Consider the following 23,935-nt stretch of genomic DNA (forward strand, 5'->3'; position numbering starts at 1 on the left):
GAGTCTCTGTTTCCTGCCAGGTTCGGCTGCCTCTCCACCTTTTCCAGCTATAGCCGCAAGACCCAGAAGCATTTCTCTTTGCTTGCTCCAGAGGCTGAAGGGTGGGGTGTATTTCTTGTTTTGTTCTCGAACCCAGAACCTTTGAGACCGCAGAGTCCCTGCCAGGAGCAGCTCCCGAAAAGCCGAGAAAACAAGAGAGGACCAGAGGGGCTTCGAGGGTGCCCGGACCGCGCCAGCCACCGCCCCACCTGCGAGGGAGGCGGGACCTTGCGGCGCTGGACCAATCAGCACCTACCTGCTCTCACCTGGGCTCCTCCCGCTGGCTCCCGAGAGCCACGGTGCTCAGAGCAGTGCCGAGCGCTTAGCGGAGCGGTCACGGCCGCTTTTCACCCCTCTCTCTCCAGCAATGGGGCTCCCTAGCGGGTCTCTCGCATCCCTCATCTTCCGCCTCTTCCTCCTGCTTCAGGTACCCCACCTACTGCCTCTCCCTTCCCTGGTCAGGACGCTCTCCGGGCGGGCGGGCAGGGTCCGCATGCGGCGGTGGCGTCGGGGAGAACGTCGGGGTGGCTGGGCTCCTTGAGGCCACAGTATCCTGGGAAGCCCGTAAGGAGTCCGGGGATGGGTGTGCAGGGCCGGGCACGCCTGTGACTCAAACCTCCCCCTTTCCCCGTTCCTCCCTCAGGTGCAGGTTTGGTGGCTGCCGTGCGCGGCCTCCGAGCCTTGCCAGGCGGGCTCCGCTGGTGCTGAAGTGACCTTGGAGGCGGGAGGCGCGGAGCTGGAGCCGGGCCAGGCTCAGCGGAAAGGTAAGACCCTCCGGGAGCCCGCCCCGTGCAACCGCCGGGCGGGTGGAAACCGCACGTGGTCAGCTCCGGTGTGGCCCGCGCGAGAGGGGTCCAGCCTGGGCGGGGGGCTTCTGGCGCCGCCTCAGGTATGGGGGAGGCGCAGAAAGCATCTCGGGGGCTGGGACGTCGGTGGGCGGCTGACGGGGAGGACCGGAGAGCGTAGCGCCCTCTGCCGTCCAGGCCCTCCTTGCCCCGCTGCGGCGGCTTTTCCTGACGGCTGAGCTAGCCCCGCGGGTCTGCGAGGCTCTCCCCCCTTGGCCCCAGAGGAGGAATGCGCCGTCCACATTCTTCCCCCAGCCCCCGCGCAGGTGTGGGGATGAACCGTGCCCCGGGCAGCCCCCTTCGCCCCTCTCGGGCCCCCTTTGTGTACCATGCTTTGTGTCTCCGACAGACAGACCGGGTCTGTTTCTCTTCTTCGCGCTCCCCTCCCCCGCCCCCCTTCTTCCCCTGCAGCTGGAATGCACTCTTAACCCTGCCCTTCCCGGAGGGTCTGCGCCCCTGCAGCCTGCCTGGAAACCGGGGGTTGGCACACCTGGACTGGGGCCATCGCGCACTGAGGACACCCCCACTCCTCCAGTGCCTTGGAACTGGAATGTTAGGGCAGTCGGGGGGGTGGGGGGTCCCAAGCCGGAAAGTCTTGAGCTGAGGGGGCGGTGGATGGGAGATCAAAGCACATTTTTGATCTCCCAATTACTTGTTTACCCTCTTTAGTTCAAAAACTTGAGAGTAGGGGGTGGGGATCACTTTGGTACGGAGAACCAGTTTGTTCTGAGACCCAGGCAGCTGCCCGCTGATGGGGGTCTCTTTCCTTGCACTTGGAGGAGGGGGTTGCAGCTTCTCCAAACTCAAGTTCTTAAACAGAAGTGTAACTCAGGATCCTTGAGTGGGGTTCCGGAGGATTCTTAACCTGTAAAATTGTTGAAGAGCTGTTGTATGAATTTTTCTTGGGAGGTGATCTACGCTTTACCTGGCTTTCAAACCAATTATGAAAAGCTACCACCTAGCATTTTTCTTAACCCCCATCAGCATACCCCTCACCCCAGGTACAAATTCCCTCAGTGAATGCAGGGGAGGGGGGTTGCGGATGCCCAGGGGGCAGAATGGCTCTCCTTTGTTTCTTCAGAAGAGGATTGGAGGCCTTGAGCCTGTGGAAGCCCTTTCCCCTCTCTTTTCCTGAATAACTGCAGATTGACGAAAACAATTAACACTCAGGCTAGGCCAGGCTCCTTAAACTCTTGGCTGTAGGGAGCAGAGGAGGCATTAAGAGGCCATGCCTCATAAACTTTTAAATTCTTGCGCATGGGTTTATTACTGACTGGCTAACAAACTGCAGCTCAGCCAACCTGTAAAAATGTTAACTTGGGCAGGGCCCCAAATCCAATTCCGGCTCCCTGAGGAAGCCTTATTGCTAACCAGAGTGCTGCCAAATCTGTACCCCTCCCCCTTGTTGTCAAGTTCTTTGACTAAGTTCTTGGAGTGCAAGCTACCGTTTTGAGTGTCGTCTGCCTTATCTTTCTTACTGAAGCAAGAAATACCAGATTGACTGTCACTTCACTAAGCTTGAGGTTGGTGGGGGGAAGTGGTGATCTGGTTTTCAATTTCATGGTCTGGTTGGCGAGTGCTTCCTGGTGACATCAGGCATTTTAAACCTTTTGAGAAAATTCTGCGTTCTCGGATGTGTGGTTTAGGATTGTGAAAAGGGTGGGTTCGTGCCAGGAGCACACCTGGGTTATAAAACAAAGGGTGGGTTCATATGCTTGGCTAACTTTGCACTTCCCTGCAACATGACTAGCCCTTAAGAGCAGCCTTCCCGTGAGATAGACTGCCGCCTTTTAAGTAAAAGCAAGTTTCTGGGCCCAAGTGATCCCATAAATTAGGGTGCCCAAACAAATAATATTGGTACTTTCCCCCTTAGTCATTAGCTGCTGGCATCTTTCTACCTCCCCACCTCCACCCCAGCTTCCCATCCTCAATACACAGGATGGATCCAGCCCTGTTGAAAGGGTTATCCTGAGGGGACACACAAACTCGCAAGTCTGGCCAAGCAGACAACAAAGTTTCCATATTGCCAAGGAACCACTGCCCCTGTTCTCCCCTGGGTTATAAATATCACAGGTGTCTATGAAGTTGAGCTCAAAGAAATTATCTGATATAATTAATACCTTGTTTGTATGTGCACTTCCCTCTTCAAAGCATTTCCACAACCCTGAGCTCGCTTAATACCTCCTGATGTTCTCTTGAAGCTGGTAAGGCAAATATTAAACAACTGCAGCTCTTAATTTGAGGTGGGACTTCAGAAAACCTGTATCCCAGCCCTGCTGGAGCTTTTAAAGGTGGAGAAACGGAGGGACAACTTAATGGATTCAATTTGCTTGGCTAAACAGCTTGCAAGCTTCCTTGAGCACCACCGACATGACTTTTGCCTGTAGGTTTATGCCCAGGACCTGCTACTTAATAGGATGCCCAGTGGGTATTTGCATGATTCATGACCATCCTGTGAAGGGTCTGCCCATTTTAGGGGTGAAACCTGAGTAGTTTTACGGCTTTACTAAAATCGTCACTGCAGTAACCAGCTGGGACTTGAATGGAAGTTCCTGACTCCCAAGTCCCCTGGCATTTTTTTTTTTTACTACCAGGAAGTGGGAGGTGGGTGAAATGGAGGTACAGCAGGAATGTTCTCTTGCTCGAGCCTGCAGTCTGGGATCCACTTTCCTTCAACTGTGGTCTGGAAGCAAAGACAAAGGAGAGGTGGGAGGAAGGACTTGCATAATATTAGGGCAGTGATTAAAAGTGAGTGACCTAAAGTGGGTTATAAGTCCTTATGGGTGAACAGTTGAGAGAGGGAGCTTAATTACCGTACAAGAAATCCAGTGCTTCATATGATCCCTTGGCAGGTTCAACTCACCCTTAGTCAGCGTTTGGGTAACTTCTGACAGAATCTGACTGAACATGAGTTAACTTCGAGATGGTTTCGCTTATTTCAACTTGTGTAAAAATTGCATTTTGTTTTGGAGCCCCCATTCTGGGCTATGTCCTCTGTTTATGTTTATTCTTTCAGTAAACATATTTAGCACCTGTGTGTATTGGGCACTGTTCTAGAACTGCCGCTGTAAAGCAATGAACACAACTAAGTCCCTGGCCTTGGGGAGCTTACAACCTAATATTATTTTTGTGCTTATCACTGACTGCGTTGCAAAACAGGTGATGGTATTTTCCCCTTAGCTGTCAAATGGGGGTAAGGAACTTGACATGAGGTCACTGGGGCAGTCAACAGTAAGGCCAGGATTTAAACCCAGAGGGATTTCACAATGCCTGATAAATCTGCCTCTGAAGAATTTGAGCCTGGCTGGCTGCTTTTCTGGCTCAGCAGTAGAGTAGGGTTGGTTGCCAAAGGCAACTAACATCACTGTTAGCTTGTGCCTGGGGAACGGGTCTCAAATCTCTAGACTCCTTCCCAGCTCCTCAGAAGGTGCTGTTCCTAGGTTACTTAGCACAGGGTGCCTGCGCCTCTCTGCTGTGTGAGGAAGGCATGGCTTATGTTGAGCAATGAGTTTCTAGGGCTAGAAACTAGCTTTCCTGAGTATTTGGAGGGTGATGGAGAAGGGGGAAGAGAAGGGCCTCCCCAGCCCAAATCAGTTGAGTCTTTGGTTCTGGGACTGAAACGTCTCCATTCAGAGAACCACTGTTGTTTGAAGAATAATGTGGAGGAAAGTGCTTGATGAACATCACTGAAAACACCCATGTACCTAGCACACAGATTAAGAAATAGTGCCACCCTGGCTGGGTAGCTCAGTTGGTTAGAGCATCATCCGGATACACCAGGATTCCGAGTTTGATCCCCGGTCAGGGCACATGCAAGAATCAACCAATGAATGCATTAACAAGTGGAACAACGTATCAGTGTTTCTCTTTTCCTCTCTCTCAAATCAAGAAATAAAAAAAAGTTTTTAAAAAAGGAACAGCATTACCAACACCTCAGATGCCCCTTCCTTCCCAGTCTTTCCCTTCCTCCCAAGAAAATTATTCTGATTCTAATACCATAATTTAATTTGCCTGTATTTGAACTTTATGTAAAAGAGTCATTGAATATCCTCTTGGATCTGGCTTCTTTACTGCATATGTGAGATTCTTGCATAGTTCTGGATGCTGCTGTAATTGATTCTCATTGTCATATAGTCGTCATTATGGGACTTTCCACAGTTCTGTTGATGGGCGTTTGAGGAGTTTCCATTTTTTGGCGATAATGACTGGTGCTACTGTGAACACTATTGTTCAAGTCTTTTGGTGAAACTGTAAAAGGGATCTGTTAGGTACATACCTGGGAGCATAATTGCTGGGTTAACTGAGACTCTCAGTACTGTACTGAGAAGTCAGCTTTTCTCTGTCTTGAAGTAGCTGAGGCTCTTCTGGATTCAGCCACCTGCCCTCCCCAAGCAGTCTCCTTACCAGACCCATCCCTTCTGGATTCTTGCTTCTCATCTGGCCCTATGCTATGAGACAAGTCTTTATTATGTACTTGGTAGCTTCCTTTATCTTGGGCGAGAAATCTTTCCTGTTATTTGCCGTGAAGCTAATGCTTGTACTTTCCCCCCAGATTAGAAAGGAAATCTCCAAAGGGCCCTGAATTTCTTGGGTGAAGATTTTTGTCCTGGCCAGTGTGTGTGGGTGGGCAGCAGCCTCCTCATATGAGCAAGGCTGTCAAGTCCCGTTCCTCCCTCAATACAGAAGCAGTGAGGTATCTGAGATCCAAAGCCAAGTTGAGGGGTCATTCAGCCAACAAATATCTGAATACCTACTGGGTACTAAAGTGAGCGTCACCCACAGCTCCTTAACTTCAGTGGGCTCCTCTGATTAAAGGACAAAGCAGATCAGTCACCAGGAAATTTTAAGAGTGAATCCTTCATTAAGCAAATATTTACTGAGTACTTACTAAGTCCCAGGTACTGTTCCAGGTGCTGGGGATACATTAGTGAACAAAGCATGGAAAAAACTCAGATTTCATGAGCTCCTTACCTGTTAGTGGAAGGAGACAGATAAGTTATTTACGTGTGTGTGTGTGTATTATTTATATACATATATGACCAACTGGGAGTTGGGGGAGGGAAAATATTAAGTCAGATAGGAGAGGCTGCTGACATGTTCTTAGGGGGACCTGGAGGAAGTGATGTCAAGGCTGGAGAAAAGTTATGCAAGGGAGTTGGGGCATGAGAAGTGGCAGGCAGCCTTCCTGGCAAGGGAACAGCATATAGGTTCCAGGAACGTAAATACATGGAGTCTTGCTGGTCCATGGAGTGTACGGTGGGGAGAGGCAAAAGGGGACGTAGACAGGGCCCAGTCCAGCTTGGAATTGGTATCCCCTCAGGACAGAGGTAGCAAGGTGTTTTGGAAAGGCAGGAGATGGGGCTGAAGTCCCAACTGTGCCCCCATGGAGGCCAGAGTCTCTGAAGTCTCCTCTGCAACCAAGACACGACCCCACCGCCAGCATCTCTTCTCGACCCTCCTTCTGGACTTGTCCTAGACCTGAGGATGCAGATGTTGTCAGCCTCAGTTGAATTTTCCCCCTCATTTCATTTAGTTACCCGGTATTGTCAACCCAGGCAGCCAGGCCGATGAGGAAGGACTTTCAAACAAAACAAAACAAAACACACAACCTAAATACCATTTTCCAAGAGCTAACTGAGTTCCAGAAATTACACTATGTACTTTATGAAATAAGCCCCTTTAATCCTCCTAAAAGCCCCACGAGGGGTGTGAAATTGGCCCCATTTAACTGGATAGGAAACCTAGGCTTTTAACTTTGTAACTTATCCAGCTAGTAAGTGTGGAGTTAGGTTGGACTCTTTAAGCGTGAGGTACTTAACCATTTGGAAATCAGGGTGAGAGAGGAAACAAGGATGTGAGTCCTGGAGGAAGGATGAGCCAAGCTGGAGGAAGATTGGAAATAGTTAACTTCTGACCCAAGAGCTTTGAATTCCTGTCCCCTCCACAGGCCTCTGTTAATCACTGGGAGCTGGAGTTGGGGGGAGGGGACATTTCTATCCAGAACCCCTGGCCTTCCTTTTAGGATGTAGGGGGAGAGGAGGGAGGGCTCAGATACCAGGCCTGATAGGGTTCTCACTGACATTCTCAGCAGAGAATCTGCTTCTGGCTGTTCATCTTCTGCCTCTCCTCCTCCCGCCCCTCCGCAGCATCAAGGCCCTCTCCCTCAACCCCCCTACCCCACCTTGCCTTGAGTGGAGGAGCTGGATATACTCTGCCCCCCTCCTACTCCTCCAGCCAAATCTGGGCACCCTTGCAATTCTGAGTTACCTAGAGCATCAGTGGGCTGCAAATTCCTCAAGCTAACTGAACCCCCCCAGGCTGTAGTCGCCATGGTCCTGATGAACTTCAGGGTGCTGGGGTCCTCCTGCTTGCTCAGTGAACCCAAAAGCCTTATCCTTGGAAAGAGCCAAATGAACACCTTTCTTTCTCTCTTTACCCCATCTTTGAACTCACAACCGGATCTGTCGCTGTCTGACTTCTGAGGAGAAGGCTCACATCCAGGAGGTGGGAGGGCCGGTGGCTGCTTCCCCAACAGTAGAGCCTCTCCAGGCTATATAGAGTCCTAGGAGGAGAGATCTGTTCTCCCCCAGGCCTCTGAGGCATCTCAAGGGCTAGATGGGGAGATGGGGCTGAGGAGGTACCATCTCAGGCTTTCCTCTTCCCCCTCAATCTCAGTCACCCCACTTTTGCTTGTTTAAGAAGACATAAGATTAGTTCGAAATTACATCTCTCTTACCAAGAAACCTTAAACCTGAGTTGGAGACTAGAAGTAAGTTGATCTTGTCCAGGGGTTCTGACCTCCAGGTCTCTCATTACCTTTAGGAAGTCTTTGCTCCCCTGCAATTAATTGTGTACAAGAGTGCACGTGGCCCTGGCCAGGTAGCTCAGTTGGTCAGAGCTTCATCCCGATATGCTAAGGTGGGTTCAATCCCCGGTCAGGGCACATACAAGAATCAACCAATGAATGCCTAAATAAGTGGAACAACAAAGTGATATTTCTCTCTCTCTCTCTCTCTCTATCAACTCAACCAATCAATCAAAATTTTAGGAGTGTATGTGTACTTTCCTGAGAAGATTACTCCCCCAAATTTGGGAACCATAGCATATTCCCCACTCTTCTCCCCATTCCAGTTCAGGTCCATTCAGAAGTTCTTCAGACTCTTGTCCAACCCAGCAGTGGGGACAGGCCTGACAGTGTACATCTGGGCACAGACAAGGGAAAATGGGGTTCTAGGTCTGCTTTCTCATCCCAGACTGTGTGGTCTGAGGCAAGCTACTGTGTTCCCAGCTCCTCGGGCTTTAGGTTCCAACTGTCCTATGTGCGGGAAATACCCCATGGACCTGGAGCTATGAGGAAGTGGACTGCTGGTTGGTCATTGAGAGGGCTGGAGGGCTCAGCTACCATCCTGGGTGTCTTGCTTGGGCTGGCTACCTTCTCACAACGAGCCCAATCTTGTTGTAGCTTCAGGCAGAGAGAAAAGACAGCTACTTGTGGGCTGTCCACACACAAGTCAGAACAAGACTCCAAGCCCACACCCTGCCCTCTCCTTGTAGAGTTGGCTTCAGCTGGGGCTTCCCACCAGGGCTTCAAGACCTGTTATTTTCTTGTCTTTTATGGTCTTTTTCCGCTTCCAGAATTATTCTGCATTCCCCAAGTGGGACTCAACCACATTCTTAACTGGTTTGCCCCTGCTTTTGGCCTCTGAGTTAGTAATTTGCAAGCTTGACTGAGTATAAGAATTGCCTAGGGAGCTTTTTATTTTTATCATACTCCCATATATACTATTTTAGTTTAGTGTGTAAGCTTTTTTTTTCATCCTTACCCGAGGATATTTTTTTCATTGCTTTCCAGAAAGGGGGAGCACATCAATGTGAGAGAGATGCATCAATTGGTTGCCTCCCACATGTGCCCCGACCAGAGCTGGGGATCGAGCCTGCAACCGGGGTACATGCCCTTGACCGGAATTGAACCTGAGACCCTTCAGTCCGAGGGCCAACACTCTAACCACTGAGCAAAACTGCCTAGGGCATACATACTATTTTATATTGTTTATAAAATAGTAGGATTGGGCTGATTTGTTGGGATTTTACATTGATACATGATATGTGTTCACTGTAAAGACCATGTTTTTCAATCAACTATGTAGCACTATGTGACAGGCACTGCTCTTAGCATTTTATATGTGTTAGCTTGTTTAATCACCATGACATCCCTTGAAGTAGATACTATTGTCGCCCCCATGTTACAGATGAGGAAACTGAGGCCAGAGAGGTTAAAAGTAACTTGCCCAAGGTCATACAACTACTGAATAGTAGAGTTTGGATTCAGATCTAAGCAGCCTGAGCTTTAACCAGTGAACTTCACTGCCTTTCAATAGAAGCAAATCAGAAGTAAACACATGAAAGTTCTTCTCCCCCTCAGTTCTGCTCCCTAAGGATAAGCACAATTAACGGTTCCATGTGAGTCCTTGTAGACCTTTTCCTTTGTGAAAAACATGGGTGCATCCAGACATTTTTATAACAAGAATTGGATTATGTTGTGCACAAAAATATTACTCTGCAACCTGCTTTTTCACTTCTTTCCAGACTGCTAAATACACATCTGCCTTGTTCTTTAACAGCTCCTTGGTCTTCTACATGGTAGATATACCATGATTTATATAGCTAACCCCCTATTTTTATCTTTTACAGATGTGGAGGTGGGGAGGAGTGAACATAAAAATTGTAAAGTGTTTGGACTTTTAGAAATCTCACTATCAGAAATCACCTTATTAGGAAAGACTGCTGTAGAAAGGGGAGCGAATTAATCGTTCATCTTAACCCTATCCAGATAAATTAAGCTTTTATGTTTGAATAATACCTTCAAGATAGGCTTTGCTGTAAGCTTAATAAGGTTACCGTACCACTTAAAAATCATTAGTTTTCTGCATGTTAATTATCTGAATGTTTCAAAAGCATTTGAAATCACCAAAAATAAAAGATTTTAATTGTGTAACTCAGATTTATTAGCACTGGTATTATTTTTCTTGAGTGTTGAGAGCTTGATTATGTGACATTCAGTCAAAGCAAAAATGCATTGTTTTCTGAAGTTTTCTTTAGATTTCAAAATCTAGTTAGCAACCATTTTGCTGAATAAAAGTTGATTTCCATTCTTAAAGAAGATAATCATTTCTGGTCTTACTTCCCCCTCCCTGCAAGAGGGCCTTATGGTTTTTTTCTTAAACACAAATATTGCTGCAATATACAGTCTTATACAGGGTGGTTGCCTTGATGTAAAATATGCATTCTTGAAAACCTCAGAAATTCATAACTTCCATGATTCAAGACTTATGTTCTCATATGAACATATGTGAAGTGTATGTGTGTAGGATGCGGAAGCTAGGGGGGTGCTTGTAATTCACTAGTCCCTCCAGTTTTGAAATTATGTGACTTTTTACACTTTTTCGTAATTTTGGAGATTTGCATTTTTTTAAACTTTACATACAAAGTGAGACTATTTATGGCACCATTTCAAATTCCTGTAATTGAAGTTTGCACAAAATATAACCGTATTATAATACAGAGAGTGCCTGAGCTGGAGTTCCAGAGCTACTGTGCCTGAGTTAAATCTTTTTATCCACTTACTAGCTGTGGAAACTTGGGTAAGTTGCTTAACCTCTATGCCTGTTTTTTCATCTGTAAAATAGGAATAATAGTGGGGATCTCATAACATTGTAGTGAGGATTAAATGAGTTAGTGTTGCCCTAGGCGGTGTGGCTTAGTGGTTCAAGTGTCGCCTTCGCACTGAAGGGTCTTGGATTGGATTCCCAGTCAAGGGCACGTACCTGGGTTACAGGTTCGATCCCGGTCCTGGTTGGGGTGAGTGCGGGAAGCAGCCAATCACTGTGTCACTCTCACATTGATGTTTCTCTCTTTCTCCCTCTCCCTCTCCCTCTCCCTCCCCCTCCCTCTCCTTCTGCTCTCTCTAAAAAATCAATGGAGAAAATACTCTCATGTGAGGATTAACAAAAAAATTGTTTTAAAAAAAGAGTCAGTGTATGAAAACACATGTAGTAAATAAATGTTAGGTGTTAGTGGTGGTAATAATAGTCTTATTACAGCTGGACAAGTTTGTACACATATTTCTTTAGAACGTTTTCCTAGAAGCAACATTTCCAGATCTAAAGACTTTCATAGTTCATTCAACAATTATTGAAATACCTACTTTGTATCAGGCATTATGCCAATTGTTGAGATACAGTGATAAGCAAATTCTAACACAGTCTTTGGGGAGATAGGCAATTAGATAATAGCAAGTAAACAAAATTATAAATTGTAAGGAATTCTATGAAAGAAAGTTACATAGAGCTAGGAGAGGTTTTTAAAATGGAAAACTTACCAGCTTTGGGAGGGTTGAGGGAGTTTCCCTAAGAAAATAACTTTTTAATTTGGATCTGAAAGACGTTAGGAGTTAACTGGGTAAAATTGGAGTGGGAATATAGGGAGACGCTGTTCTAGACAGAGGAAAGAGAATGTGCAAAGCGTTTGTGGTAAGGGGATTATGATGAATTTAAGAAGAGACCTAATATGGCTAGACAGTAGAGATAAGGATTGAGCACATTAAAGATATTGTTTTTTATCCTAAGAACAATGGCACATCATTGAAGAGTTTCAAAGAAGTGATCTTATTTTATTTTCTCAAATGTATCTGTTGCATTTTTAAAAGACCCCCCCCCTCTTTTTTGGGGGCAGCAAAGCAAGCAAGAATTTATTGGCTGCAGCAAAAGCACACTCAGGGCAGTGAAACAAGGAAGGGCTTAGCATAGAAGAAGCAACAGGAGAGCCCAGGTTGGGCTGCTTTGGCTCACTGGGAAGTCAGAGAAAAGGGGGCCTTGGAGAAAGATTCAGGGGGTTAGCCTGGGACGAGCTGCCGCTGCCCATTGCTCTCCTCATGCAAGTCTTTGGGGTCCTTTAGAGTTTAGGAAATATGTACCCGTAGGGGACAAAGAGGGAGAAGGGAATGGTGTAGGCATGCTCCCCAGAAGGAGAGTGAGCTAAAAAATCCCTTTGTAAGTTGAGATTTTTGCACTCGGGCTAAAGATGGTATGGTGTGTACCAGAGTGGTGAGGGTAGAGGTGGAGAGGCATCAATCTTGGTGATTGACTGGGAGGGGGAGACTGAGGGAGAAGTGGCCTGGCAAGATGATGATTCTGGCTAACCATATGACAGGCACTGTGCTAAGTATTAACTCATTTAACTAAGGTAGTTATTATTAGTATCATTCTCATTTTATAGGTGAGGAAACAAACTTGCCCAAAGGCAGTGGTGGAACCAGAATTTGAGTCCAGGTACTCTAAACCCAGACTGGGCTGCTTCTGAGACCCAGATTTTGGGTTTGAGTAGCTGAGCGCTTGATGTACCAGTCCCTGGGAAACTGGAAAAAGACCATATTTAGGCCAAGAGTAAAGAAGATCATGAATTTGCTTTTTGACATCATGAGATTAAGATGCCTGTAAAGCATCTAGGTGAAATATTTTTTAAATATTGTATTGATTTGAGAGAGAGGGAGAGGGAGAGAGAGGAGGAGAGGAGGAGAGGGGAGAGGGGGGAGGGGGGAGGGAGGAAGGGAGGGAGGGAGGGAGGGAGGGAGGGAGGAAGGGAGGGAGGGAGGGAGGGAAGGAAGGAAGGAAGGAAACATCGATTGGCTGCCTCTGGTACACAACCTGACTGGGAACTGAACCTGCGACCTGGGCATGTGCCCTGACAGGGAATTGAACCGGTGACCTTTTGGTGCACAGGACAATGCTCAACCAAATCTCTCTAAAATCAATAAATAAAATTTTAAAAATTCTCCTGGTGATTTTATCAGCTATGTTTGGGAACCATTGCTCTGTGATACCATGAATGCCGTTGTGAAGAGCTAAATGTGTCCGTTTGAGAGAGAACCTAAAAGGAAAAAACAAACTGGTAGGATATGAATGAAGGAAGCATGACATTTTGAATTTAATTTCCAGTGCTTGCCTCTGTGGCAGTTGATCTATTTTTTCTTAACTTTCTGCTTACATCAGGATTTTGGATGATGACCATCACCTTCTGGTTCTTTTGTTTTGCTTTAAAAAATTACTGGCCCTGGTTTTTAGTGCTTAATTGTGCTTTTATTGATTTCTTAAAAATGTTATTGATTTTTTTTTTTTTTTTGAGAGAGAGAGTGCAGGGGTGGGGTGGGTGGGTGTAGAAACATCGATGTGAGAAAGAATCATTGATCAGTTGCCTCCCACATGCGCCCTGACCAGGTATTGAACCTGAAACCTGGGTATGTGCCCTGACTGGGAATTGAACCCGCCACCTGTTTTCGGTGCACAGGGCGACACTCCAACACGTCTTGTTTGGTCTTCATCAGAGCCTGGATGTGTGTGTATTGGGGAGAGGGTTGTTCCCATTTTAGAGACTGGAAATTAATAAGGGCTTGTATTTGTTGAGTGCTTACTGTTAGCTTAAATATGAAGAGAGTTGCTCAAGATTGCAGGGCTAGCCGATGTGCAGCGCTTGTATCCAACAGGCCCTTAATTGGTATCCCAGATGTCCCAGGTTGATCACTAGGATCTCTGCTCTGGTCTGGTCCTTGAAGGTCATTCGGAGCTGAGTCTGCAGGTGCTTCAAGCTCTCAGAGTGCTTTAGAGTAGAGACCAGCTTGGGTTTCTCTCAGGGAATTTTGAGGGAGGACCCAGCTCCCATGGGTTAGGAGGAACCTGGGTAATGTAGATCTTTCCAAAGAGCTTTCTGTAGAGAGGTAAAACCAACTTCCCTAGAAAGAATTGCTTTCTCCTTAACAACTGGTTACCATACCACTTTTCTAGTCAGGTGGGGAAAATCAACATCTCATTTTGATGGCAAGTCAAATAAATGTTTACTGTGGAAAATAGGCAAAATGGAGGTCACCACCCATGCAGGAGCTTTGTCTTTTCAAGTGAACATTTTCAATAGAGCGTTCGGGTCCATTTACCTAACCAAGGCTTCACTGAGGGTGTCTGATCTGAGGCGTGGACCTGAGTCCCATGTTCTGCTGCCCCCTAGCTCACTGGCCAGCCCGCCGCCCTGACAGTCCAGCTTCACCGTCTACCTCGCTGGGTGGGAGAAGGGCTCCATGCTGAGGGCTGAGGGCTGAGGGCTGAGGGCTGAGGGCCTCCGGCCTCGGGCCCACCGCCCCGGCACCCGCTCTATCTGCAGGAAGATCGCGTTCCAGGGCGAAGAGGCGCAGGCGGGGGCCGGCTGCCAGTGAGCCGCATTCTGCCGGGGTCATGCTGTCGTCCGGCAGCTGGTCATCTTTGTAAGGCGGCTGCTGGGCTGGCGAGCGCGGGCCAATACCTTCCACCAGGTGCTGGCTCCGGCACAGTGCTCGACTCCTGGCGTCCCCGAAGATGGTGGTTTTGTGATGACGAATTATCACTAACAGTTCCATGGCAGTGGGTCCGCTTACTCTGCTCTTGGCTTTTGGGGTGAAGAGTGTGGCTTCTAGGAGGGCGTCAAGAGGCTCTGGCAGGGCAGGTGGAGCCGCCTTGAGCAGTTCGTCTCCCCGCATGCCACTTGGTGGCTCCCAGGTCAATCAGGTGGCCTCAGTCCGCTTGGCTCCTTACCCTGCCGTGTTGGCCTCCTCCCTCTGGCCCTGCTCCACCATCGCCAGCTTGTTTCATTTTTGTGGGGTTTTTTTTGCCAGGAAGATCATTGGTTCTGGGGAGAGCTAGTCTACCTTCCTGATGCCAATGCTCGGAGCCATATCTAATCTAGCTATCTGTGCCTCTCTTACAAGTATAAAAGTAGTAATACTTTATAATTGCCAGGCCCATGCTATAAACTATAAATGGCTGTTTTGTGACCTGTCCCTGTCCCTTCCTTCAGCAGAGCATTGTTTCTCCTTGATAGGTCTTCTTTTATGACATTTAAGGTTATAGATGAGACATTTGAACAACTTGTCACACACGTAATTAAGAATTCTATTGAAAGTTAAGTTGTTGAAGCAGCCCCCCCCCCTTTTAATACACTGTTGAAGCAGCAGTCATGAACATCCTTGTAGTTACTGTTTTGTCATGTCTACGATGATTTCCTCGCATAGTTCCTTGTCTGAGGCTTAATGATCAGAATGATTGTACCAGTTTACATTCCCCCACCCCCTAACGGTATATAGCAGCACCCGTTTCCCAGGTATTCCCAATTTGTTCTTTTCATTTGTATCTCCTAGTAAGTGAACCTTTTTTCTGTATGGCAATTTCACATACTTTCCCCCTGTACCTTCCTATCCCAATCCCTAATAGAAGGTAGTGATAGCTTAAGGACAAATTTGTTTGCTCAATGAGCTAGATATGTCCCTAAACCAAGCTAGGTGGAGACTTCTTTGACAGTCTCTCCCCCATCCCCCACAAGCTGCCCTTTGTCACAACACGTTCAAATTCTCTTCCCTTCCAGTCAAAATGCCCAAAGCTCAGTAGGGAAACTGGCCAAGATTGATCACTCGAAGGACGTTTGTCCTTTGGTTTTTGTTTTTGTAGATAACAGACAACGTTTTATTTCCAAAAAGGTTTCACACATTTGTTGTGGCAATATGCTGTCTATTTAGGAAATGGACTTCTCCAAAAGCAAACGAAAATAGGTGCCTCGGGTGACCAAAACTGAAAATCACTATTTCCATGTTTCATTAATCAAGATATAAAATACAATGAAAAAAAAATATTTTACATCCAAATCTTGGCTCTGTATGTTTCTTAGAAGGAAGATACCTGGGGGTGGAAATTACCAGTGATTTCTGTTTTTATTTCTCCAACCATTAAACCATGCAATGCGTATAAAAATGGAATTGTAAACATTTATATACAGAAAAGGGACTATTCCTAGTGTATCAGAACACATTTTGACATTTTCATATTATAGTCCATCATCTTGATAATTCTGCAGTATGTTAAAAACCTCATAAAAGACTTCTCAGAGTAATATAAACAAATATTTTCAGTTTCACAATACATTATCATTTACTGGAGACGCTGCGATGACTTATTGGCAATAAGTGCCAATTATGGGTTATTCAGGAATTATAAACTAGGCCAGGTAATGAGCAGGGAGAGGAAGCACTACCTACAGCTCTCAGGTTCAACCTCAAATGAAAGGTTTCTCCTCTAGACCTCAGTGTACTCTGCTGTTTCAGAAGGGACACTATCATCAGGGTCTCTGAGGAAATAAACGACACAGGGTAGTTGTATTTTGCCAAAACATCCAATAAGAATGGATATTGGGGCTGTATAGTACCTCCATGTCATTGCTGAGAAGACAAGCTTCTGATCTTCAACGGTGCTCACTTGAGAGTTTGGAGGTGTCTAGGCAATTCCAACCTAATGCAGGCCTGGAATGAGTTCTCAGCCCAGTATCCATCAGTTCTTTTAAGTCTATTTAAAAAGCTTTCTTTTTGCCACAGCTCTAGTACCCCAGGGACATGACTCTTCTTGCCCAAGTTTTATTGCAGGGGTGCCAGTTCAAGATCTGAGGGTAGGCTTGGCAGGATGGTCTTTAGACAGGAGCTTTGAGCACAGGTCAGGGACTCCTGGGTCCACTGGATGTCTTTCTATCTAGTGCAGATACTCAGCTCTGGTTTTTATAAATTAATTTCTCTAGAAGCAGTCTCAGGTTATTAACTCCCTTCCTCAACAGTAGTCTAGGAATTATGTATTTAGGCTCAGTGACTAAAGCTATCAATTTATATCGGTATAAGTACCTACCTTTTCACCAAATTCATTGACTTTGTGATTCACAATCTCTATGAGAGAAACTGAATCTGAAGCAGTCGATGACTTTGTTTAAGGTACCACGTGGAGAGTAATGTTTAGGTCCCTGGCTTTTAGCTTTAAGATCTGAACTGTTGCCTCATGTGCTCATCAGCGCTCACCAGCGTCCCCCAAAGTTTGACACAAGCCCATTCATGCCTTCATGACTTGGCCCAGGTTTGTGGCCTTGTGGAGCTAGGCTGCAGTCAGGAAATCAGCTTACTTCACTAGCTGTTAGAAGGTGGGGTGGAAGAGGGATGAGTAATTATGAGACCAGGTTTTAGATCAATTTCATTTAGAAACCAGTGATACAAGCCACTGATGCCAGGAAGCATCTGGGAGGAAGTTGTAATGATTTTGCCCCAGGGCTTACTGTTTACCAGTCTCTCTGTGACTCATGGCTTGCAGAGAAAACTCATATTTCTACAGTTGCCTCAGCAAGCTTCCGTGGGCAGGTCAGCCCGTCCGCAAGATCGCCATCCTCTGCCTCCCCCAGTACACCGCAGAGCAGCCTGCAGAACAGTCCTCTCCAAATGCAGACTGAGCCGGCTCCCTTTTAGGCTCTTTGGTTCGGTGTGTCTCCTCCTCCCTTCTGTGCTTCATCCCTCAGGCAAAGCATTTGACTATAGCTAAGCCCTTACCCACTTTGAGAGACGGTTTGTCTATGATGCAGAGGCAGGCCCAGACTTGGAGTCTGAAGCCTAGGTTAATTGTGAGTAGGCTGAAGGCACCTTTTATTAAAGGCTTACTCTGGGCTAGACACAGCGCTCGGTGCTGTGTGAACAGTATCCCATTTAACCCTCCCAGTAAGCTTATGAGATAGGTATGATCGTTCCCATTTTCAGAGGCGGGAACAGCTTCCATATGCTCATACAATATGGATTTGAACCCAAGACTTTCAGCCTCCAAATCTCATGTTCATCGCTTACCTGCCTTTAGCATTTGAAATCTGGTCCTACCGCTTCTTGGTCGTGGGACCTCGTATACTTACCTGTCTGAGGCTTCTTCCTGAGGTACTTCAACCCCAGGCAGCCTCTGGTTTCCTGAGTTGTCAGAATAGCGTGGGGTGAGGGTAATATCCACCTTGCAGGTTATTTTGAGTATTTGGATAGGAATACACTTAGCTGGGTGTCTCAGGTTTTTGGAGTGTGTTCCTGCCTGCCTGACTCATGCTCTTGGCTGTATTCTGCATCCAGCTGAACTCAGGTTGGACCTGGTGGGGCCAGGCCCTCTGGTGCAACTGGAATATGTGGCCTGAGTGGGACACATGTACACTTGGGATACATCATTCTTGGCTTCTTGATCGTTGGTGCTGTTCCCTCTAAGAGTAGATGGACAGCCCGGCCAGCGTGGCCCAGCTGTTGAGCATTGACCTATGATCCAGGAGATCGTGGTTCCATTCCTGGCTGGGCACATGCCTGGGTTGTGGGCTCGATCCCCAGTGGGGGGGGGGGTGGTGCAGAAGGCAGCTGATCAATGACTGTCTCATCATTGATGTTTCTATCTCTCTCTCCTTCTCCCTTCCTCTCTCTGAAATCAATAAATATATATATATATTTAAAAAAGAATAGATGGACAGCCCAGATACTGTGCTACAAATATTTGGAACCATAGAATAATGGAAATGGGCTGGCAAATGGTACTGAAGTGTGTTCACATTCCTGGGGGGCAGATTTTGTAGAAAGCAGAAAGAGGGTTTCTGGGTTTCTGGCAGCTTTTAGAGTTTAGGGGATTCAGGCTTCTGAGTAATAAGGGAGTCAGTCCATTAGCTTCCTGCTGGGTAAACTGGTAGGGGAGGATTGGAGGGCTCATTGAGAGTCTCTCAGGAAGGAAAATTGTTGATAGACTTAATCTGGCCAGCCCCTCTGGTAGCTGGAGACCTTCCCTTAGGAAGAGGGCTGTTTTAAGAATGGAAAAAGTGACTGTTAGTTTTTTGCCAGTGTTTGAATAACTAATGCATTCACCTGGGTCAGAATTCAAAAAAGTATACACTAAAAAGTCTCAACCCTATTCCCTCAGTGCTGGTTTCTCCACCCATAAACCAATTTTTGAGTCACCTTCTGGAGGAATTTTTTCTGATGCAATTTAAAAATACAAATGTTAACATTTTGCAGAGACTACATTGTTTTATATCTTTTTTTTTAAATCAACAATATGTCTTAAAGATCTTTACATTCAAGACATAGGAGCTTCCTCATCTTTTATAGCTTTTCATGGCTGCATCATACTCTCTTGTAGAAGTGGTATCATCACATAAAGTTAACCACTTATTGATGGATGTTTAGGTTTTCTGGATCTTTGCTATTACAATCAATGCATTGCTGGTTAGTTTTTCTAGAAAGCTGAGGAAATTGATGGCAGACAGGTTTACAAATGTGTGTTTTGGGGTTCTATCTTATTTTATATTCAAGATGGCTTTGTGAAGTCTAATTTCCATCTTCCAAATGAGAATACCTAAATTCCTAATAAATTAATTCAAGTTCTGCATCAACCTGTGGATGTTTCCAGCTAACGGAATTTTGAGGGACCTTTGCTCACATCCTTAACACAGCTTTAAGCAACAGTGAATTACCTGGTGAGCTGAAGTATTCCCTTTAAGCTTTTCTGATTCTTCCTATGACATCGAGGAGAAAGTGTGTTTGGTCCTCCTGCTCTTGAATACCTCTCTGAGAACATGCCTCTCTCCTTCCAAACCAAGGGATGCCAGGCCTCAGGTAAAGCTTCTGATGATTTAACCTGCCCTCGCCAGTGTTTCTCAGTGGGCCTTCGCACCAGAGGGTCACGGGTTTGATTCCCGGTCAAGGGCACGTACCTGGGTTGCATGTTCCATCCCCAGCTCCAGTCTAGGCATGTGTGGGAGGCAACCAATCAATGTGTCTCTCTCACATCGATGCCCCCCTTCCCCTCTATCTCTGAAGATCAATGGAAAAATATCCTCAGGTGAGGATTAACAACAACAACAACAACAAAAGATGACTTAACCTTTGCCACACGTCATTCCTGGTCCCTTTAGCCCTAAAGCAAAGCAAGATAACTTGGAATATGAGATGACAAAGCTGTGAGTTGGAGGTAAAGGGCAGGGTCTCCGTGGGGATCTAGTGCCCCCGGGACTCTCTGGAGCTGAATCAGGCCTAGATCTCTCTTTCCCCTCCTCCCACTGGCCAGGCGTGTCACAGCCCATGACTCCTCAGTAGGAATGTTGCCAAGGAGGCAGGGCTGGTTTCTAAGCAATCTTCTCTTTCTCGTGGGCACATTCCAGCCTTCCCACAAAGGATCCTGCCTCTATGCGTGAGCTCGTGAGCTCTGGGGAACTGGCACTGGGCTCTGGGGAGCGGGAGGAAGCTCTGTATGATTTTAAGTCCCCCTTTACCTCTCCCCCTTCACTAACCCCTTCCCCCAAGTTATGGCCAATATGTTAACTTCCTTCACCTAGGTTAGTTTTGCCTGTTTTTTTGTTTTGTTTTGTTGTTGTTGCTTTTAATATATTTTTGTTTATTTCAGAGAGAGGAAGGGAGAGGGAGAGAGATAGAAACATCCATGATGAGTCATTGATCAGCTGCCTCTTGCATGCCCTCTCCTGGGGATTGAGCCCGCAACCCGGGCATATGCCCTGACCGGTAACTGGATCTCCTGGATCGTGGTTGATGCTCAACCGCTGAGCCATGCCAACCGGACAGTTTTGCCTGTTTGAACTTCATGTCAGTGGAACCATGCATATGTTCTTTGATGGATCTGGCTTCTATTAGGCAACCATATGTTTGTAAGACTCATCCATGTTGTCAAATATCCTTGTAGTTGATTCATTTCATTATGTGAATATATCATGATGTTTCTATCCATTCTACCTTGATGGACATTTGGACTGTTTCCACTTTTAAGATATTATAAACAGTGCTGCTGTGAACATTATAATTTATATGTCTTTCGGTCAATGCATTTTTGTTGGGTCTATATCTCAAAGTGGAATTTTGCTGGATCTTGGGGAATGTGTATATTTAGCTTTGGTAATTACTGTCCAACAGTTCCCGAAAATGACTGTCCCATTTTACACTCTCATGTCAGACTTCCACTTTTTTTATTGAGCTAAAAAATATGATAACATAAAAATTGACCATTTATAAAACCATTTTAAAGGAAACAATTCAGTGATATTAAGTAAATTCACAATATTGTGCAACCATTACCACTACCCACCTACAGAACTTCATCATCCCAAACAGAAACTCTGTACCCATTAAGCAGGAACTCCCCATTCCCCCATCTCTCTGGCCCCTGGTAATCTCTATTCTACTTTCTCTCTATATTAATTTGATGATTCTAAGTACGTCATCTAAGCAGAACCATACAGTAAGCCAAGCCTCCTCCTGCAGTGGACTGGAACAGTCCTTGATCCAGTCAGGGGGCTGTTGTCAGGTCTTGTTTCCCTGGGGTAGCTTCCAGAAGGCCCTCCTTCCTAATACTCTTTCTCTCTCCCCCACAGTTTTCATGGGCTGCCCTGGGCAAGAGTTGGGCCTGCTTAGCACTGACGACGACCCCACTGTACTGAACGACAGAACAGCCCAGGTAAGTCACCATGTCCACCTGCAGGATGGAAGGGAGATATTCGTTGTGCATGCCTAGATTGCCCTGTTGAAGTACCTTGTCCCTTCGGAGGAGGCAGTGTTAGTTTTCAGTTGCCACAGTGCAGTGCTCTCAGCTGCCCAGCAGGGGCAGCAGAGAGCTGCCTTGTGAGTAATTGGTCCAATGCCCTTGTCCCTTGGATATTCTCTCTCCCACCTCTTTCCTTTCCCATATCTGGGTAAACCCCAAGTGAAAGCAATTCCAACACAGAACTCCAATCCCATGAGCCTCTGGGAAGATGGACATGAGGCACTTGGCCACACATTATTTCTTTTAATTTTTTGAATAGCTAATATATACATGGTTCAAAAATAAAAATAAAAAATATTTAAAATTATACAATGAAAAACCTCTCCTTGTTTTTCTCCATCTGCCTAATCCCCTCTCCACCTCTCCAAGAAAAGACACAGATAATCACTGTTACCAGTTTCTTTCCTTCTGGAGTTTAATTATATATGTTATCTGTTTAATTATATTTTATGTTTTATATATATATAAATATATAGACTCTCTTACTTTCTCTTATGTAAAAGCTAATGTATAATTCACCTTCGTTTTCACTTAAATAGCCTAACCTCACCATTATTAGTTTATTCTGTATTCCCCCAGACTTCATCTGTGTACAAGCAAATATAAGTATACGGTTTATTTTCCTACCTTTTAACACTAAAGATGGAACAGTGCCTAACATCTATTAAGCACTACATGTTTGTTAAATAAAATGCTAAGCTATATTAAGCTGTTCTGTACCTTGTTCTTTGCATTCAATAGTACACATCAAAGGTCTTTCCATGTCAGCACACAGAGAGCTTCCTTATTTCTCATTTTTAGAGCTGCAAAGTATTCCACTAGACATATGTACCACAGAATATTTCATTGGTCCTCCTCTGTAAGTGGACACTTAGATTATTTCAAATTTTCTTTTTGCATTAGACCCCTCTAGATCTCTCCCCTCACCCTTAACTTCTGTAGGTGAGAGGATGTTGGGTGTGTTCCAGCTGTTTGCATATCTAGGTTAAGGAGTCTTCTCTCCTGACAGGAAAAGAAGGCACTGAAGATCTCCCCATCCAAACGTATCTTACGAAGACACAAGAGAGAATGGGTGGTCCCGCCGCTGTCTGTCTCTGAGAATGGCAAGGGTCCCTTCCCTCAGAGGCTGAATCAGGTATGACTGCCTTCTCCCTGGGAGTCATTGGTGGCTGCAGGGATATAAAGGCCTGGATATAAGATTTCTTGGTACTGAGGACTGGGGCCTGCAGAGGGAAGCCTCTGTCATGGAAGCAGTTTCGGATAAGGCAATGCTTCTCCACCACTCGCCATGGACAGTTCTTTGCTGCAATCATGAACTATTTGTCACTTTGTCAACTGCCTCCCACCTTTTTTTTCTGCTTCCAGCTCAAATCTAGTAAGGACAGAGGCACCAAGATTTTCTACAGCATCACAGGGCCTGGAGCAGACAGGCCCCCTGAGGGTGTCTTCGCCATAGAGAAGGAAACGGGCTGGTTGTTATTGAATAAGCCATTGGACCGGGAGGAGATTGCCAAGTATGAGGTAAGTAACAACCTTTCACATCCAATGAGAAGCAGGGCCCCAGAGCCTGGTGGGAAGGGTAGCGCCAGGCTAACCCCAGACCTTTGTGCCCACAGCTCTTTGGCCACGCCGTGTCAGAGAACGGTGCCTCAGTGGAAGAACCCATGAACATCTCCATCATTGTGACAGACCAGAATGACCACAAGCCCAAGTTCACCCAGGATGTCTTTAGAGGGAGCGTCTTGGAGGGGGTACTACCTGGTAAGTGGATTGAGGAGGGGGTAGTTGTAGAGGTCTGTTGGACCCAGATGTGGGCAGTAGGTCAACTTATGGTACCATCTGGAGATCAGCCCCTTAAAGGCTAGAAGAACCCTCCACACCTGACTTCCTTCGCTGCGCAACAGATCACCTGGGATCTTCTTTAAAATCCAGATTCCCCTACTCCATCCCAAGATCCCTGAGTTAGAACGACCCTGGAGCAGAGCTCTGGGATCTTTCCCAGAAACCTCAGCTGATCAGCCAGGTTTAGGAACCACTAGCTTTGGAGCTACAAAGACTAGATTTGAATCTTGGTTTTGCCTCTTCACCTGCTGTGACCCTGGGCAAGTTCTTCACCTCTGAGCCTCAATCCTCACATCAGAAAATGGCAAAAAAATCAGCCTTAAATAACTAATGATTAGAAATAATACACATAACTTAGGTAATATGAAGCACCTGACATGAAGTTCTTGGTAAATGGCAGCTGCAGGAAAGCAGCGGAGGTTGAGAGGTGTTGGAACATGGTTTATGCTGAGCGAAAAGTAAATCCCCAGGGCTGGAGAAGAGGGTGGGAGAGGCCAGCAGGACCTTAGGAAAACAGGTACATATTTATGCTCTCAAAGACAGGTGCTGCTGGGAGGGGTCCTCTTCCTTCCTCTCTGAGTTTGGACAGTACATATACAGAGACGTATGAATTAGTTAGATGGCCAATAAGAGAAATTCCCAAAAGCAAAACAGTACCTTAAACAAGATGGAAGCTTTTTTTTTTTCCTTCAGGAAGCCCAGAGGTGGTCAGTTCAGATTGAATGGTGTTTTCTCTTTTTTTTCTTTCTTTTTTTAAAATATATCTTTATTGAT

At 46.1% G+C, this 23,935-nt stretch overlaps 1 protein-coding gene across 1 annotated transcript in view; it reads left to right on the forward strand.

Moving 5' to 3' along the window:
• The first annotated feature begins 329 nt into the window (after positions 1 to 329).
• CDH3 (cadherin 3) overlaps positions 330 to 23,935 on the forward strand; it is a 37,067-nt gene continuing 13,461 nt past the window's right edge. Inside the window, exons 1-6 of the mRNA XM_081119243.1 lie at positions 330 to 466; positions 683 to 803; positions 21,150 to 21,232; positions 22,329 to 22,454; positions 22,685 to 22,840; positions 22,936 to 23,080. Of these exons, the coding sequence (XP_080975369.1) occupies positions 407 to 466; positions 683 to 803; positions 21,150 to 21,232; positions 22,329 to 22,454; positions 22,685 to 22,840; positions 22,936 to 23,080 (691 nt within the window). The 5' untranslated portion in view covers positions 330 to 406. The remainder of the gene's footprint in view (positions 467 to 682; positions 804 to 21,149; positions 21,233 to 22,328; positions 22,455 to 22,684; positions 22,841 to 22,935; positions 23,081 to 23,935) is intronic.

Source organism: Miniopterus schreibersii, assembly GCF_964146895.1.
Source record: "Miniopterus schreibersii genome assembly, chromosome: 18".
In the NCBI taxonomy this organism is placed as follows: Eukaryota; Metazoa; Chordata; class Mammalia; order Chiroptera; family Miniopteridae; genus Miniopterus; species Miniopterus schreibersii.